General features: G+C 40.1%; 2 protein-coding genes across 3 annotated transcripts in view; both read right to left on the minus strand.

Annotated features, from left to right (window-relative positions):
• LOC131240463 (probable ATP synthase 24 kDa subunit, mitochondrial) overlaps positions 1-13,187 on the minus strand; it is a 33,206-nt gene extending 20,019 nt beyond the window's left edge. The window contains exons 1-2 of one of the 2 annotated variants that reach the window (XM_058238709.1): positions 13,029-13,187; positions 467-560 (exon numbers count right to left, since the gene is read on the minus strand). In XM_058238709.1, the coding sequence (XP_058094692.1) occupies positions 467-560; positions 13,029-13,067 (133 nt within the window). In that variant the 5' untranslated portion in view covers positions 13,068-13,187. Of the gene's footprint in view, positions 1-466; positions 600-13,028 lie in introns of both variants that reach the window. The other variant, XM_058238708.1, reaches the window with a different exon arrangement.
• A 4,069-nt stretch (positions 13,188-17,256) lies between these two features.
• LOC131239010 (pentatricopeptide repeat-containing protein At5g16860-like) lies at positions 17,257-19,353 on the minus strand. The gene has a single exon (XM_058236572.1). It carries the CDS (start codon positions 19,351-19,353, stop codon positions 17,257-17,259), a length of 2,097 nt encoding a protein of 698 aa, XP_058092555.1.
• Positions 19,354-20,410: the final 1,057 nt, after the last annotated feature.

Below are 20,410 nucleotides of genomic sequence, written 5' to 3' on the forward strand. Positions count from 1 at the left end.
TTGCAAGTAAGGGTGTGGAAAGAGCGAGGCTAATGGTCAAGAACTACCATATGGATTTGTAACACTATTTTTGTGCCCTGTGGTACTCCTTTTTGAAAATTTATTTCTTTAACAAAAAAGTATTTCCACTATATAAATAAGTAACCATGAAGAAATGGAGAAAAAAATAAAACTAGAGACCAGAATAATGAAGTCAAAGATGTAGCCAACTATTATATAATACGCTGTAGGAATTAGACTCTTTGCGACTAAATGGATGATCAATCTAAGAACAGGACAACCAGAAAAGGATTAAAACATAGGAAACTATATTGCTCAAAATCCCAAAAGCATATCATCAAATGGAAGTGATTGTCAAATTTCAGTGAACCACAATAAATCCATTTCCCAGGAAGCATGAGGCAACCATTTATTATCTGGAAACAATCACGAGCATAAAATGTTGAAAATCCACCAATCCACTTACCATCTCCCTTGAGACCAGGGGGGGCAGCTTCCTTGGAAAAGAAACGGGCCGGAACAACATGCTCATGTTGCAGCATGTTGTGACCAGGATACAGCTGCAAAACAATATTTCCTTCTTTCAGAGATAAGAAGAACTATTTCAAAGAAACAAAGAAGAATGAATTCCTAATATGAAGGCTGGATCAGAATACAACAGTAACCGAAAGCCATAATTGGTAGGAGTTTCTAACATAATAAGGCGCGCAAAACTGAGCATTTAATGAATATGAACGTCCAATCAGCATTAAACGGAAAAAGGAGGAAGAAGAAGAAGAGTAAACAAGGAAATGGCCCACATCAACATATCCTGCTACTATCTCATATGTATAATCAGCCATTTCACTCCACCTGACAACATGCAGTAAACAAATTGAATATTTCCAAATTGATATTGCAACTACTACTGGAAATATGACATTCCCATTAACTTTCACCTTGACTCATATCAATGACTGCAATGAGAAACACATATGCATATGAAGGAGATTCCACCACCAATAACAGACCCAGAGAACCAAACCAAATTACGACATTACCACCACCATTTCTGATAGAGACTGACTACCTACCACAGGCCATAGGCCAAGTTAACCAACAAGCCAAAGATCCAGAAGCCATAAAGAATGGGTCATTTATACGACTGGTTGTAGGTGATCAGTTCTCTTTCCTATAAATATAACAAGCTCAACACTGGGAAAATTTAATGATTATCTTAATGCATTCAAGTACCAACTTGATGCAAGCAGATCACTCATCCAACATGTAGGACCCACATGCTCCAATGCATGTGGCCCACATGCTCACACGTGTGAGACCCAAGGGGTGTCCACATAATGGATCGATTAGCATTAGTTGTTTCTTTAAGTTTATTGCTTTAAAATAAGAACAGAAATGACAAAGGTATCCTGGCTTAGAACTATAGTAGGAGGCATGAAAGATTTGGGTGCAAGAGCAGGGAAGCATTTGTTTTCAAATGTTATCAAGCATAAAAGGATAGGAAACAAGAGCAGGAGTGCATGCTCAAAGCATGATATGAAATGGGAGCGGTACCTAGTTAGAAGGATCTGGCAACTAAGCTTATTCAATAGGCAATAATGTTCAATAAAGGCAGTTCAGTAATTGCCATTGTTCTTAGGGATTTAGTTTTTGCACAAGTAATTTAGCCCTTCTTGGCCTAGTGATTATCTTATGGTTGAAAGAAAAGTTGTCTTCTTTTATTCTTCGAGATTTTATTTTCTCCATTATGCATGTGTTGCTTTAGATTGATAACTGCTGCCATTGCATCCTAGAATGTGTTGCCATTGGATCTTCATTGCCACACATTCCAGAGATTCCAGCTGTCACTTTGGTATCAGAACAAGTTTTTTTTTTTTTGAAAAATAACTTAATATTAAAGGAAAGAAGGAGAAACAGAAAACGGAGAGGGGGCTGCTGAGAAGGCAGGCCCTTAAGAAGAAAAAAAAGAAAGATCTACATTAGTCCCATCCCTTTGAGACACCCAATCAGCTATGAAACATTTAACTTGAGAGGAAATTAAGTGGGAAGGATTCGCCTCATTTTGAAAACACCGCTTGTTTCTTTCAATCCAGATCGCCCACCACACCACCAAAATGCACGCCCGCCAGATTCTTGATTTGATTTTGCCTATACGAACCCCGTGCCAAGCTTTCAAAAGCATGTCCACGTCCTTTGGAAAACACCAACTAATCTTGAAACTATTTAGGATGGCGGTCCAGACAGAATAGGCGAAGGAGCAATGAATGAACAGATGATTCACCGATTCCGCTGAGGACATACAGCATAAACAAATGTTTGGGAGAATCATTCCTTTCTTTATAAGATTCTCCAGCGTGAGAATTCGATTGTACGCTGCCAGCCAACCGAAAACCTGGAGCTTTGGGGGAATATCATATTTCCAAATGAAGTGGAAATGGAGAGAGGGGATAGGAGCTTCATTGGCTGATAGAACCGAATAAAATGATTTCACCGTTAATACTGCAGACTTATCAGCTTTCCAGATGATGCTATCTTTGCTGGCCTGATTGGGATAAGCATCATGGATTAACTGCAGCATTTCCACATATTGATTGCTTTCCCAATCCAGAAGGTACCTCCTACACGGAATGTCCCAAACAATTCTGTCCCCAATGAGATTGTAGTTTTCATCATTGAAATTATTCTGCCTTTTCACCACCTGGAAGATGGAAGGATATTTATCCTTTAGAGGAACATCACCTATCCAAGTATCATGCCAGAACCTAATACGATCTCCCTTAACCACCTCAAATCTGATCATTCTGGTGACCTCGTTTTTCAATCGGCTGATTCCTTTCCAAACCGCAGAGGCCCTGTAGAGGGAGGAATCATTCGTCCACCATCCTCCATTTGAAGTCCCATACTTACCTTTAACTATAATATTCCACAAACTATCTTCTTCATAACCGAGTCTCCAAATCCATTTGCCCAAAAGAGCCCGATTCATCAACCTTAGGTCTTTGATGCCTGCTCCTCCTTTAACATGTTTACAGACTTTCCCCCATTTCATAAGGCTGAATTTCTTCTTTTCTTCCTCACCACTCCAAAGAAAGTTGCGTCTAAGCATATCTATCGACTTGAGAACCCCAGAAGGACAACGAAAAAGCGACATAAAGTAAGTGGGAAGATTGGACAAAGCTGCCTTTATAAGCGTAAGTCTCCCCTCAATAGAGAGAAAACCATCCGGCTAAATGTTGGCGAAATTTATTAACAACTTTTTCCCAATGATGAATCCTTAGCTGACCCATACACAAAGGGAGGCCGACGAACACGGAAGGGAGGGAACCCACTGTACAACCCATAAGCTCCGCTAGCTCCGAAATTTCACTGTCTTCCAAATTAATCCCATATAACTTAGACTTGGAAAGATTCACCTTCAGCCCTACCACTGCTTCGAAACATCTGATAACCATGCGAAGATTTTCAACGGATTGGAGAGAAGCCTCGGAGAAAATTAAGATGTCATCCGCGTATTGAACATGGGATAGCGGATCTTTCATATTTTTAAATTGAATACCTAGAAAAAGAACTTCCAATTGAGCTTTCAAAAGCATAGCGGAGAGAGCTTCACCGATAATGAGGAAGAGGAAGGGGGAAAGCGGATCTCCTTGTCGGATACCACGAGAGCTTTTGAAATATCCCTTCGGGGATCCATTTAATCATACTGAAAAAAAGGCGGAACTAACACATTCCTCGATCCATCAACTCCATCGGTCACCGAAACCCAAACGGCTCATCATGTAACGAAGGAAGTCCCAATCGACATGATCATATGCCTTCTCCATGTCCAAATTGCAAAAAATGAACTTTTTCTTTGAAAGATGACAAGAGTGGAGGGATTCGTTAGCAAGTAGGGCAGCGTCGATAATCTAACGCCCTGGAACAAACGCACACTGATTTGGGCTTATGATCGATCCGATAACTTTCTTCAATCTGTTGGAGAGCACCTTAGCCAATATTTTATACAAGCTTCCGATAAGACTGATTGGTCTGAATTCCTTGAAATTGGAGGTGCCCAGAGAACAAGTTCACTCCACAAATTAAGGAGTTTCTCCTCTCCCTTAACAACTCTGATCTTTCTTCTATTTGCTTCTTCCCAATAACCAAAAGTTTACCCATCCATTGTCCCCACACCCAAATCTCATCTCAGAAAACCACCCTATCCCGTCCCTATGTCTCTCATGTCCGTCTCTTTTCTTTCTTTCCTGTACCCAAAAACCGTATTGTCTCTTTCCCAAACCTAAATCATCAATGGTCTTTCCCATCTCAAACCCTAACCATTCCCCCTTTCTTAAAAAAGAGGAAAAATAATTAACTATGGGATCCTCTCAGTGTTCGAAATATCAGTATCGCGTTACGTATCGCACCCTTGGGATACAAATACGTATCGGCTATCGCACGGGATATATCGTTTGTAAAGGGTAATTTATCGCACTTTTGGGAAACATGGGGAAACATTGGGGAAATGGTTGAATTTTTTGATGAAACTCCAGGGATTGTTAAAAAATACTTTAATACACACTTTTAAATCATAACATCTCAAAAAAGAAGTGCACATAATAGGTTTCCTTTGTATAGGGTCCTAAGATATGTGTTGTCTAATTGAACTAATGCATAATATTGAATGCATAATATTTAGAGTGTATGTGATGATCATTTCATCAAACTCCTAAATACTTCGAATTTAGTCACAATTAACAACTGGTAGTCACAATTAACAACTGGTTGAAGGGAAATTTAAAAAATATATATTTTAATAATTTTTTATTAAAAATTATTTTTATTTTTCGAAAATTGACAAGGACTCAACAAATCAGTAGATTAGCCCTCATACATGCTTGATTTCATGTTTGAAGCAAAACATTGCAATGGAGAAATTTGGAAAATTTTGAATTTTCCCCGAATCGGACCACCTACACTCAAATTTTGAAAGTACAGTGTATGTGATGATCATTTTATCAAATACTTTAGTCTCAATTGATAGTTGATTGAAGGAAAATTTTGAAAAAAACCATGGAGAACATGAAGAACCAATGGATATCAACATCAAAGCTCCAATTCCATGATTTTTCAAGCAAAACATGAAGAACCAATGGATTTATAACCATTTGACACTGATTTAACATAATTTCAACAAAAAAATGGATTGAAAAATGAAAATGCTCACTGGATCAAACATGTGGGATATATCGCCATTGCCTATGCGTTTCATATCGCGCAAGTGGAATACAAGATATATCGTGGGATATATCGGCCAATATCGTCGCTATTTAAAACATTCGATCTTCTCCACATGGTTCAGATCTACATGTAATCACATTGGATCTTCTCCACATGGTTCAAATCTACATGTAGTCAGATTAGATCTTCTACCTAAAGGAAGATTCTCTTATTTGGAATCTTGACAAAGCTGGTCATTTCTTAGTTAAATCCCTATACAGAGTTTTGGGAACTGCCTCTTCTGTCAATTGTGTAAATCTGATAGAACGAGTTTGGAAGTTCAAAGTCCCTCCCCAGATAGCAGTGTTCGTGTGGCTAGTTGCAATGAAGAAGGTCTTGACAATCGATAACTTGAGGAAAAGGGGTATGGTCCTCACCAATGTTTGTTTGCAGAATCTATCCATCATCTTTTCATTCACTACCCGCTCATTAGTTATATATGGGCAACTATCCTCCCTCTATTTGGTATTCTTTGGTCTCTCCCTGATTCCACTGAGAGTTTGCTCTCAGCGTGGCAAGATACTGATTTAGGAAACCAAAGAAAGGAGATTTGGAGAATGTCCCTCCTAGCTATTTGGTGGTCAATTTGGGAAGAAAGAAATGGGAGATGTTTCAAGGATATTTCAAACTCAGCAGATTTTCTGGTCAATAGAGTGAAATTTCTCTTGGTGGAATGGGCCTCTAATGTTGCTTCTCTAAAGGGTTGTAATTTGTGTTTTTTAGGTGGGTAATCTACCTGCTATCTCAACAGGCTGAATTCCCACCTCATTTGTAATCTGTTTCTTCTTATCTAGAATCGTCACTTTTCAAAAAAAAAAAAAAAACACGATCTACCCATTTAGATTCGTTGTCATAGGTAATGGCTTAAATCCCTCTACTTAAGGATTATTATGAAATAACTAAAGGGGGTATTTTGATCCTTCCACCCTTCTTAAGGTTTTCTCTTGTTTTAAGACTATATAAGGATTATGATTGGGTGTGCAAAGCCATTATGCATTGAGGAATAAAAACATTGGTTTTGAGTTGGTGTTCTTTGCTTTAAGAGAGAGAGAGAGAGAGAGAGAGGAGACTTTTTGATCTCTAGTTCTTGACTAGAAGATTGTGGGTTCTCCCCCATAATCTTTATTTTCTTTTTTCTTTGATCCATTTGCATCCTCTGGTTACATTAAGTTGGTATCAAAGCTAACACCAGGTCATGTGTTCAAGTTGTGGAAGGAGCGACCGTTGGATAGAGCAACAAGACTAAAGTGAAAGCACCATAAGGTGGAAAAGGCTACCTGGACAACCAATGTACAATTGTCATGCTGTCTTGGGGTGGAAAGGGCCACCAAGATAAACAAAGTGCAGCCTCCATGTTGTCTCAAAGTGGGAAAAGCCACATGGCAAAGAGGTCAAATTGAGTACCGCAACAGAGTGAACCACCATGAGCGTTAGCTACGATGAGCGGTGGTATATTACAATCCAATTGAAGGGCATAGCTTGATGCATTCCATCAGTCCTAAGGATTTTGACATATTGGTTAGGGTACATTTGGTATCAACTTCGGTCTCTACAAGCAATACATTGAAATTAATTCATCATAAACGAGTTTTCCCATGCCCAAGGGAGCTAATGCCATCTTCTTGTCTGTGTCCCAAAAGAGGTCACATGTGGGCGCCACATCACACATGTGGGCAATGTGCATGGTCACACGTTGATTTAATAATATGGAATGACCTAAATATCCCTAAGGCTTATTATAAAATAACTAAAAGGTGTTTTGGCCTTTTCACACTTATAAGAGGTTTCTCTGGTTACAAGCCCTATATAAGATTATAAGAGTTTTCTCTTGTTACGAGCCCTATATAAGATTATAAGAGTTTTTTCTTTTTACAAGCCTATATAAGACTTACACTTGGACATGTAAAGGCATTTTGCATTAGGGATAAAAACATTGCTTTTGAGTTGGTGTTATTTGCTTGGAAGAAGAGAAGAGATGGGACTTCATTAATAATAATTGTCAATCGAGCCGAGGATACACATGTCATCATCCGACTTCTCCATTTAGAACCAAAACACAATTGCGTCATCATGTAGTCAAGGAAACCCCAATCAACATGATCATATGCTTTCTCCAAATATAACTTGCAAAGAATTCCTTACCTACCAAGCCAATGACAGGAATTGACACACTCATAGGCAATCAATGCAATGTTAAGGATCTGATACACCAAGATATTTAGGAGATATGACTTTACCAAGCACAGATCTGAGTCTTTGACTTAGCAATTTCATAAGGATCTTGTATAAGCTGCCAATCAGGCTGATAGGCTAGAAATCCCTCAAAGAAACTACACAATCCAGCTTAGGAATCAGGTCTACAAAGGATGAACCTAGCTCTAGCAAAAGACACCCAAATATATATATATATATATATATATATATATATATATATATATATATATATATATATATATATATATATATATATATATATATATATATATATATATATATATATATATATTCAGCCCAGTTACATACTCATACTCTTTAACCATATCCCAAAATGATAGAAAAAAGGCTAGTGGAAAGTCATCGGGTCTAGGAACCTTGTCACATTCCAGACCAAAAACAACCTCCTTAATTTCTTCCTCCAAAGGAGGTTTTCAAGAGACTCAACCTCCTCTAGAGAAAGACAGTCAAAGGCCAAATGCCGAGGGATGGTCTAGATTGGACTTCCTTAGTAACTTAGAAAATAAAATAAAATCCATAGCAACTCCAGAAATAGAGGATGTGTCTTTCAGTCTCGTTCCATCCACCATCAAAGAGGAAATTTAGTTGGCACGAGCTTGAGCACTAGCAATTCCAAGAAAATATTTAGTATTTTTATCTCCATCTTTAAGCCATATAGCCCATGAGTGTTGGCGCCATTTGATTTCCTGCTCCTTTAGTCTCAATAAGTATTCAGAAGAAAGCTTATATTTCTTTTTTTTTTTTGAAAGATGAATTCATTAAGAAGGAAAAAAAAAAAAAAAAAGAAACACAAGGGAGAACAGCCTGCTGAGAGGGCAGGCAGCAACTACACTCCTAAGAAGAAAAAATCACAACCAAAAAGACCCTTAACATTTGTAGCCCACTCGATCATGAAACGTTTAGCCTTAGACGCAACCACCCCAGCAAGATTGGAGGAATTCCTGAAGCATCTATTGTTCCTTTCTCCCCAAACGGACCACCAGACAGCGAGAATGGCCATTCTCCAGATAATTGTTTTCACTTTTCCTAATTTCACCCCATGCCACGCCTGAAGGAAGTGGTTCACCTCACTCGGAAAACACCAGTCTAAGTTGAACCAAAGCAGAAAATCAGCCCATATGGACTGAATGAAAGAGCAGTGCAGAAGCAAGTGATCAACAGACTCTGCTGCCCGCATACAACATAGGCAAATGTTGGGCAGAATCATCCCTTTCCTCCTCAAGTTATCCACTGTTAGGATTCTTTTTTTTCCGACCAGCCAACTGAAAGCGAGAACTTTTGGGGAAGCTGGGTATTTCCAGAGAAAAGAAAGATTTGCCTTGGGGGTGGGCTACTGCAAGTGCAACTGGTTATAGAGGGATCGAATAGAAAAGGAGGAGGATTTATCTGGTCTCCAATAAATGTTGTCCTTAGACGAAGGGGAAGGGGCCGCCGCGTATATCCTCTCCAGAAGGCCCGCAAATTCTGGAATCTCCCAATCTTGGAGGCCCCTTCTGCACTGCACTTTCCAGACAATTTTTCTGGCAGTAACTGCATAATGATCCGCAACGTAGAAGAAAGCTTATCTTTGAAGGCTTTATCTTCTACAAACAAGGGATTGCTTTCCTCCATGACATCTAATACCTGCAACTCACAAAGGATAGAGTCGAGTTATGCCTCTCTTTACCCAAAAATCTCTTTCTCCCAGCCTTTAAGCTTCGCCTTTAGACTCTATCCTCATTTCTAATCATCATTGTGTCTGAGGGTCTTAGCAGAATGATCTCCAGAGGCCAGGAGGTTGGTCTATATCATGGTTTTACAATGGATGCTTTCCAGCAAGGTATAAACCATCTTCAGTTTGCTGATGATACACTTCTATTATGTGAACCCTCTTATTCATTTGTTGATTGCTTAGCTATGACGGTTTAATGGTTTGAAGTGGTGTCAGGGCTTAAGACTAATTCTTCAAAATTCATCTCGCTAAGCCTAAAGTGGCTTTGCTTGCCACTACTTTTCCCTATCAAGTGGGAACCTCCCTTCACCTACTTGGGTCTCCCACTTTGTATTGGCAAACCTACCCTACATCTTTTGGGACTTGTCCTTGCGAAGATGGAGAAGAAACTTTTCCCGTGGAAATGCAACCTTCTTTCTTTGGGCGGGAGACTCTCTCTCATTAAAGATTAACCTCCCTATTTATTTTGTCTTTATTTCATTGTCCTAGTTGGTGGTGACCAAGATCAACAGGTTGCAAAGGAATTTCCTATGGCAAGGGGGTTCCTTCTACAGAAAGTTTCCTCTGGTAAGGTATGACGAGGTCTATAAGCCTATCTAAGAAGGCGATGCAGGTACAAAGCTTCTAGATTTAGTTAATCGTGCCCTTCTTGGTAAGTGGACTTAGCAGTTTGCTTCGAGAGAGGAAGTCCTGTGGAAATATGTTATTAGGGCCTAATATGGTGTTGATCAAGGTGGTTGGAGATCCAAAAATTCCTCCGTGCATAGGATGCCTAATTTTTGGAAAGAGATCCACAAGGTTGGAGCTTTGGTGTTCCAACACATTTCCTTCTCTATGGGGAAAGGTAATAATATCCTATTCTGGTTAGACCCCTGGTGTAGTCTGTCGATCATATCTTCATCCACTGCCCTTTCTCCCCTCTCAGCTGGAATGGCATCCTCCAACAAGCTAATGTGGCTTGGGCAATGTCGGCACGCATTCACGACCACCTTCGCTCTTGGGAAGTCAAGGAGGAGGGAAGTTAGGAAAAAAGAGATGGAAAATCGCTTTTTCGGTTGTGTATTGGGCCCTTTGGCTAGAAGGGAATAGTAGATGTTTTGAGGATAGATCCACTCCTCCTGGTGAGGTCCTTTGTAAATCGTTTCGGTGGATTAAGGAGTGGGATCCTTGACTTTGTTTGGGGTTGGACTTTGAGCCCTGAGTTCTCTGTTGTGGGGTTTTGAGTTCTGGGAACTCGTTTGTTGTTCCCAGTTTTCTTTTCTTGTTTTTCCTTCTTTCTTTTGCTCTGTTTGTTTGTTTGTTAACATAATCTCATCATTCAAAAAAAAAAAAAAAGCTTCACCTTTAGCAGCTTTAGTTTCTAACATAGTCTGAAGCCCAAGCAACCTTAAACATTAAAAGAAGGCCACCAAGAGACCAGATCATGGAAGCCTTCCACCCTGAGCCAATCTCAACTGAGGGCCCCAATTGATTACATCTAATTCAAGAAGAAGAGGGCAGTGATATGAGATTGGTTTGGGAAGACCCGTCTATCGAGCCATGGGAAATTTACCCACCTAGTCTGGAGAGACCAAAAATCTATCGATTCCGGACATGGCTGGGTTAGCTTGCCCACTTAACCAGGTATATTTAATGCCACCAAGGGAGGGGGGCACCATGACATGCTTAAGGACCCAATCTGAAAAAGCTTTCATACTAACCATAACAGAAACCCCTTGATATTTTTCGCAGAAATCTAATAACATTAAAATCGCCCCCAATGCACCACAGAAGCTGCCATTTGCTACCCACATCAAATGACTCGTCCCAAAAAGCAGGACGGAATGCCTGGCGATTTAGCCTATAGACTCTGAAGAAGACCCACCTGAACCCAATCTCAACTTCTCAGAAGACCACCCACATCAAGTAGGCCCTCGAACCAGACTCTTCTTTTACACTAACCTTAAAATCCCACATAATCAAAATACCCGCTAAGGAACCAAAAGCATTCAAAACCACCCAGTCAACCCCTTTTCCCCCAGAAAAACTCCACTAACTTGGAGCCAATGGATTGGATTTTCGTTTCTTGAGCAATAAGACAAGCTTTCAAACATCTGCAGACATCCTTGACTACAGAGCGTTTATAGGGACACCCTAGCCCCCTCACGTTCCAACTAAGAATCTTCATTGGTCACTACTCTAGCCCCTCTCCCTTTCCTACTATTTCTAGGTAAAGCCTCAAGCATACCCTCATGGACAAACCCCAAATTAGCTAGTTCCCTAATACCCTTAACCATTCCCAAGGAGTTCCTAAGGGGGCTCAGGGGAGACACAAGATACAGGTCTTTTTCTTTGATCATCTAGAACAATTCAAAATAGTCTTCGTCATGAATCATGATCTCCGAATACCACCCCCAAAAGACGCCCAAACGTGGCATACAGCATCCCAAATCCACTTCTTTCTTTCGATTGTGGCAACCAGGGTAGCCAATTCCCCCTAAGAAAATGCATGAAGACTTATAGGGCCAATGGTTGTTTGAAGAGGGGAAATAACCAAGGCCTCATCAATGAGCTCATTGTTAACCACCGAGGAAATAAGAAAGGAATCCCCACCAGCGGCATCAGAGCGGGGAATTGGCATTTGGGTCTTAAAAGGCATTTTCATCTTTTTGCCCTTATAAAGGTTTTCTCTTGTTTTAAGCCTATATAAGGCTTATGCTTGGACGTGTAAAGGCATTTTGCATTAGGGATAAAAAGAATGCTATTGAGTTGGCATTATTTGCTTGGAAGAAGAGAAGCGACAGGACTTTGTCTTCCCTAGTTCTTGACTAGAGGATTGTGGGTTCTCCCCCACAATTTTCTTCTTCTTTTTATCCATTTCATCCTCTACTTGCATCAAAATAGTGTTTGATTAAGAGCGGATTAGTAATTTTAGTCTGTGTTAAGCTATTTATAGCCTTTGTTGGATGTGTAACTAACTTGTAATTGAATGGAAATTTCTCTTCTTCTCTTCATTGATATTTTTCCCTTTTATGTGTTGCTTTACACTGGCATGTATTGCCATTGAATCCTAGCACATGATGCTAGGTGTCTTCATTGTGATGCATTCAGGAGCTCCCGACTGCTTCACAACTGATATCACAAAAAGAGCCCCATAAGGGAGGAGGCAAGGGCTACCTGTCAGAGTAGCTATCCGAGTATGATTCCCCGAGCATGCCAATGCTGCACACATCTGTGAGATCCAGGTCATTCATCAGGTTGTCCCCACTCAATATGCAACAAGGTCCAAAAAAATCAGCTGGTCCAGACATTACGCAGGCAACACAGCATGAAGCTTTCATCAAACCGTTTCAACCTTCCATCTTATCCATTCACCTGTAGAATGCCCAAATAAATGGACTAGCCAGATTTTTTGGGCCACAGCACATGCAAGGTGGGCCCCGACACATGAACAACTGGATCCTGCACACGCGTGCCACAGCAACAAATCTGGCAAGACTAGGATTTGCCATATTTCTCCGCCCACCGCCGTAAGGACCAAAAACCCATGTCTTTACGTCTAAGCAAAATTTATAGGGCTAGGGTTTCACAAAGTAGAAACTAATACAAGAAAATGAAAAGTGTAAAAAGAAAAAACATTAAGCACAAAGCGTACATGCATTGATTCGGAAGAATAAATTGATCGATGCAGAAGCCGATTTACAGAGAGAGAGAGAGAGAGAGAGAGAGAGAGAGAGAGAGTCATTTCAGATCGGATATGTCTAAGGAGAAAATGGAATTGATGCAGTGAAAGACAGATGCAGAAACAAATGCGATTTGTTTAGATCAGGGATGGAAAAATCACCTGTCTGGATCGAGCTAAGAGACGAGAAGCGAACGCCATTCTCTTCTTTAACTTCTCCTTTGGATCAGCTTCTCTTCGTCTTCTATCTGGAGCGCAGACACCTCCGCCCTAAGTAGGAACCGATCTCAGTGAAAATTTACTGAAATAACCTTATGCCCGGGAATGGCTGCGTGCGACGCTTGATCTGCAAGCCCTTGGACGCAGCTTCCACGGATCCCTGACTGTGGGGGCTACCGTGATGTATATGCCTTACATCCACGCCGTCCATCCGTTTTTACAGCTCATTTTATATTATAGTCCCAAAAATTAGGCATATCTAAATCTCAGGTGGAACACACCACAGGAAACAGTGGTGAATGAATATCCACCATTAAAAACTTCTCACGACCTACCGAATTGTTTATTTGCCAACCACCTTGCTTGACATGGTCAGCAAGTCTTCGATGAGTGGATCGTACAAATATCAGCTTGACCGAAAACTTTTCTAACCCACGGGAAGTATGTAGCAGACAATCACCACCGTTTCTTATAGTATTGTCCACATGCAATTTGGAAATGCTTCATTTTTTTTATCATGCCCAAGGCACATATATCAAGGTGGCCACACAGTCAGGTGGCATCCCCTTATAACACGTGTCATATCTCTACTACTATGCCATATATAATGGGAGCCAATGACATTTTTACCCATAGAGCATAGCCTTTTCAGTTGTACACGACATTAAAGTGTCAATTGAATATCACCAAATAAGTTATTTTTTCTACTTACAGCAGTAAATAAGTGACTTATGGCATATAAGCAAGCTTGGTTTATGATTAGCTAAAGTAACCTCTTATTCGAAAGTATATAATTACTTCAGTTAAGCTTTTTTTAGCTTTTATACCTTTCATAAGTTGCTGAGAAGAGGTGAAGGAGAGACCAAGGAGAGGAAACAACATACTTGTCTTCTTAACGAGTAGAAAGGACCCTCAGTGGAAGGCTCATTCAAACTTTTTCTTATTTTGTGCCCCCACAAGGTTTAAATCTACATTTTGTTTGGGCTGATGTCCTAACATTAGGTGGCCAATAGAGATCTTACAGGTTCCTTATGATGGGCCTTATATAGCCTTTGTTGGATGAGATTATCACGCAAGCTGCCTAAGAAGGTAAGAAGACACGTGGACTACTCATGGACAAAAAATTAGATTATCATCCAAATGCATCCTTTATTTTCATTTATCTCAACAAGAGATTTAAAACTTATGTGGCCTTGAAACGGGAAAAGCATAGACCCGGTTGATAGAACATACTCTTTCTTTTTGTGCTTGCAGCAGCATATTTCTTTCAGCTACTCTGCTTTTCATTCTCTTTCCCTTGTAAAGCATCTCTAACCTCATTTCTCTCTCCCTTCTTTTCTCCACCTGATTTTTACATTAAAATTAAAATCAAGCCTAGTGTATAAGTTAATTCTTGAAATCATATTCGGTGAACCATTCATGGACATTTGTTTGTTGAAATAGGACCGTTAGATTTTTAAATTTAAACCATTCAATAAATGTCCACCCATCTGATTGTTAGGTGATTGAATAGGTATAATTTTTGGCTCATTATACATTGGGACCCATAATTTGGAAAGTATAATTAATGGTCCAGATCATGTGTGGACCACTCTACATAGCCACCATACTTTACACTGAAATAATGTGATAACTGTAGGATTGGCAGTGATCTGACTAACGTTAAAATGAAAATTAGTCAATGGTCCAGATTCGAGAAGAAATGTAGGTGAATAATTCCGGTTTCAGGATTGCATATACCTTCAACAGTGGTTCCCAGATTTTGTATTCTGGGATAAATATAATTCCACATGTAGAATGTATGATTGCATGAGTATGTACTATCTGCTCTTCCAGAGTAAGTATCTCTGAATTCTAACAAGCAGGTTGGATCATTCGGGTTCTAGGGCTAAACAAGTTGATACAAGTTGCCCAATCTGGTGATTGTTTTGTGTGAAGGAAAAACAGGTGATGATCTGATTGCATTATTCACCATCATCTGAACCAGTTGAAATAGATTATGGTAGAGTCATCTTTACACAGTACACTGGCATCAATCAGGACCATCCATCTAGTTGGTGGACAACAGATAGGTAACAGTTCAAAATACACATATATATGATGATCATAGTTATCTGATCAGTGGTCTACAAAGCAACATTAGAAAACAAAAATAGTTAATAGCTGAGATTTATTACCAGAAAGTGAAGGGATAAATAAATAAAGACAGACAGAACTGCCTGATGGTGTGAATTTCGAAAGATGGGTACTTGGTGGCCAATCTCAATCATGGATTTGAGTACTAATTTCTCAGTGCAACTCGTTTGTGGACTGAAACCAGTATGGGTCGCCCAAACTCGGTCTGACTCAGTCCCGTTTTGGCGTAGTAACTTGTGTCATTTCATACTGAAACGTATATGACTCATCACCATCATCATACTGAAACGTATATGACTCATCACCATCATCATCTAAGCCTCAATGTAATCAATCGGGGTCAGCTCGTGAATCTTGTTCCATCGGATAAGATTATAATGGCATGGGTTTGATACTAGCTGCCTGCCTTATGCAACCCTTGTCCTTTATCCAGGCCGAGGACAGGCAATGAGAACACAAAACTCTCACAAACACAATGTAATAGAATAACATAGGCTGATCACAATTAAGGCCTGTTTGGATTGCCAATTACATCTTTAATGTACTGTAGAAGTGCTATTATTACGATTTTACGACGATTGTTTAAATACACCATTTTGCAGTCAAATGCTAACGCATTAAGAGACCAGTAAAGGAATTTGTAATCATTACAGTTTTAACACTGGATTGTGGTGGAAACCTCCTATCCAAATACACACACCAGTGTATTTTTCTCCATGATTTGACATTGAAGTAATGGAAAAATATCATGATTATGATTTCACTAGGATAAACCTGTCAAATGCTATGTTTTAGGAGAGAGATAAAGAAATTTGTAATCATTGCACTTATACAGTACATTACTTATGTAATTAGCAATGCAAACAAACCCTGCTATCTAATCATCTATTACATAGGCTGATTACAGTCAGTGTGTTACCGAAACCAATTCGGCTCAAAGATAACTAAAACCATGGTCTCAATTGGTACATCAACCTGCCACATTACTGTGGAGACAGGGATCTGCAGTAGTTATACTGGCGCCACCACATCATATCCCCATCTATAGTGGTCAGCACAAAATATAAATAAAACAGATCCTAGATAAAGAATATGGACATATTTTATTAGAAATGCATGAACAATGCATTCATTTGCAATTTCAAGGGCATTCAGAGAACAAATTCAAACAGCGGATCTGAAACGTGACTGAAAGGAAGGTCATCATAATCACCTGGTAGTCAGCTGTGAGAGGCCCAGAAATTCTCTTTTACAAAAGCAAATACAGGTACTCAAATGAATGAAACAGCTCTCTACAACTTCAACTTTAGTTTACATTTTTGCATTCAAGGTTTTGCTCCCACTTCAAAATAAATGAAATCAAGCATTTCGGATACTGAATAGTTTACAGTGTACTTTTTGTGGGCATGCCCGCTTCTATCTCTTCTATGACGTTCAATATGCATGAATAAGCATTCGACAAATACCCGCATCTTGTAAGAGTCTGCATTCAACTCATCATCATTATCATCTAAGCCTAATTCCAATTAATTAGGGTTGGTTACATTAATCCTTTTCCGCCATTCCACTCTACCAAGGGCCATAGCTTCATTTAGACCAGAGTCTGCATTCAACAAATCCTTTATTTTCCATTTCATTCATGAATCATTCATATGCTTATGTTGTGCTTTGCCAGAAAAATGAATACCACCTCAACATTGCAATTCTCACATCCCATCTTCCGGGGCATGTATCAGAACACCGTCATCCCACTTGACAACAACGGCGTGTGCATTTGAAAAAGACATTAATACGCAGACTTCCTTTCAATGAGAGAGCGAGGATCAAACCCATGGCACGAACACTGAATTGCGAAAGTTACAACCTGGGGTTGATTTGAATGCACTATTGAATTGAATTGTAATAACTTGTTTAATAAAGCTGAATTAACCAAGCTGCAACTCCCTTCCTCAGCAACCATGTTGAGAGATTCAAGCTCAAATTTACATTCCAAGTTATTTTTGGGAGGGGATGTTGTTCATTTCCACCTGTGAAACTATCTGTGATTCAATTCACTTGCCTCAACTGAAACAACCGTCTCGATCTGGCTACGACCAGGCTCCTTGTCTATACCCTGGCTCTTCTGTTCCTCTCTCAGTCTGTGCACCTCGTCCCACATCCCAGATGATGCATAAACATTTGAAAGTGCAATGTAAGTTTCAGAGACTTGTTGCTTTCTTTCCAGCATCTTTTTAGCCACCTGGCTCCCCATCTTCACATCACCATGCAACTGGCATCCTCCAAGCAACGCCCCCAGAACAGCCCCGTCATTACCATCATCACCACTGCCGTCATTGTCAACGCACATGATTCCTTCAATCAAACTCCATGCTTCGGTGAGCTTCCCTGCTCGTCCCAAGAGATCCACCATGCATGCATAGTGTTCAGACCGTTGAATGATTCCATACTTCTCCCTCATCAACTTGAAGTAACGCATCCCTTCCTCCACCAAACCACAATGGCTACAAGCGCTCAAAACAACAACGAATGTAACTTCATTTGGTTCCAACCCCGAATTGAGCATTTGTTGGAAAACCTCAAGGGCTTGAGAACCGCGTCCATGAATAGCATGGCCCATGATCATCGACGTCCATGAAACCACGTTCCTCTCCCCCATCCGATCAAAGACTCTCCGCGCATAATTTAAATTGCCAGATTTTGAGTACATGTCGATGAGAGCTGTTTCTAGTTCCACACTGTTGGTGTCTGAGGTAATGACAGTTCGAACTGATTGAGCATGGATTTGCTTGCCCAAATCTAATGCTGTTAAGAGACTGCATGCATTGAGAGCTGCCGAGAAAGTGAAACAGTTTCCTCTAGTTGACCCATCTTCATGGTACATCTTCGCAAGTAATCTTATACTTTCATTAGGCAATCTGTAACGAACATATCCAGAAATCATTGACGTCCATGAGATTACATTTCTCTCAGGCATTGCATCAAAGCAACGAACTGCATTTTCAATCAAACCATTGTGAATGTACCCTGCAATCATTGCATTCCAATGCGTTACATGTTGGATAGGCAAATAATCGAAAACACGTTGGGCTTCTTCGATACTACAGCACTTGGCGTACATGTCGATCAAAGCAGTTCTTATGGCGACAGCTGCTTCATCATCCCAGTGGCAATTGTAGTAATTAGTGGACGTGACAATAAGACCATGGATTTGCCTTCCAATTCTAAGCAATGAGAGGTTCGCACAGGCTGTTAGAACAGGAATGACAATACTGCAATCCATCAAAATGATTTCAACAAAATCGTAACCAATACTCTTGATTGCATTTTGGTATCTCCCATTGAAGACGTATCCTTTAATCTTTATGAGTTTCAACATAGCACTCTCTTCTCTTCCCTTCAATGCACTCTCGGCGCACTCTACTATTCCGCATCTAAAATACAAATTCGCAGCCGCATTTGCAGTCGCGGGGTCTGACAAAAAACCACTGCACATAGCATACGCATAGATTTGCTTACCCAATGCCAAATCATTAGTCCCAGCACAAGCACTTAATGCAGTTACAACAGAAAATTCATCCGGTGCTTCACATTCAACGCATTTCATCCTATGAAAGAGCTCCAACGCACAAATTCCCATCCCATTGTTTGCGTACCCCGCAATCATTGTGTTCCAAGAGATTACGTTCCTTTCGGGCATTTCATCGAACACCCTGACCGAGAATTCGATAGCACAACATTTCGCGTACATGTTTAGGATAGAGGTGTCAACAACAACATTGGGACTAAACCCATGTTTTATTACGCAGGCGTGGACTGTTTTGCCGAGGCGGAGGTCTGGAACTGAACCGCAGGCGCGGGCAGCAGTGGCAAAGACGAAATGGTTCGGTTTGGTTTGGGTTTGGATGTGCATTTGGGAGAAGAGATGGAGGGCTTGTGTTGGGTGGCCGGCTTGGGCGTAGGCTGAGATGAGGGAGGTCCATACGACAGTGTCTTTGAAGGGAATTTCGTCGAACAGTTGGTGGGCGTTGGCGAGTGATTTTGGAGAGTAGGAAACGTAGGCCTTGAGGAGTCTAGTAGCTATTACTGCGTCGGTGTGGAGGCCAAGCTTGATGAGGCGAGCGTGGGATTTCATTCATACTCGAGGTGAGATTTTGAATTCTCATAAGCGCTTGTTTTTCTCTGGAGGACTCCCGCGAAGAGATGGATACGTGCGAGTGTGGAACACGTGTCCAATTTCCGGGCAGCAATCAGCGGGCGCGGATCAGGTGTTACCCGGGAAACAGTTTAATGGGTGTTACGCTTACCGTAGGTCCCATCTTTATGATATTTGTTTGTATATCTACTCCGTCCATTCGTTTTTTCAGACCATTTTACGATGCAATCCTAAATATTATTTATATACAAATCTCAGATGGACCACACCACAACAAATAGTGATGATTGAATAGTCGCCACTAAAAACTTCTCAAGGCCCACTGTATGCAGATTCGTAATATTTATTTTATATCCAATCCGTTGATAAGGTAAACCATAACTGGATTAAGGTAAAATACAAATATTAGATTCAGCCAAAACTTTTATGACCTACAAAAAGCTTTTAATGGCCATATCTTACTTTTTCCAGTGGTGTGGTCCACAAGATATTTTGATCTGCTTAATTTTTGGAATAAGGTCTTTAAATGAGCTGAACAAACGGATGGACGTCGTGGATGTGAGACAATTGATCCAGATGTGCTTCACATGGTAAGGGTAATACCCTATAAGAGATTTTTCTCACTACAAACCTCTAGTCTCAACTGCTAGCTTTTCTAAATACTCTCAAACTTTACTTTTTAAGTTTAGGTCATTCTTTTTTTTATGGACAAAAATATACCCACAATACAAACTCATTGTTTGTAATCTTCTGTCCTCTCTTATTACATAAAAACTCATTTTTTAAAATCTTCTCTTTTCTTCGTATAAGAATACTCTTCTACCAAATTGTTGCTTTTTTTTCTTCATTTTAGTTTATTAATAAATAACGAAAATGGTACTTCAATTGAAGAAAGCATGCACTACAAATATATTTGAACAAATTTTCATATACCCTAAATCGAAAAAATTCCTTGTGGGCCATAAAAGTTTTGGATCAAGCTTGAATTTGTGATTTTCATTCATCCATGTCTACATGATCTTATGAACAAGTTACA

This window comes from Magnolia sinica, chromosome 3 (genome assembly GCF_029962835.1).
Source record: "Magnolia sinica isolate HGM2019 chromosome 3, MsV1, whole genome shotgun sequence".
In the NCBI taxonomy this organism is placed as follows: Eukaryota; Viridiplantae; Streptophyta; class Magnoliopsida; order Magnoliales; family Magnoliaceae; genus Magnolia; species Magnolia sinica.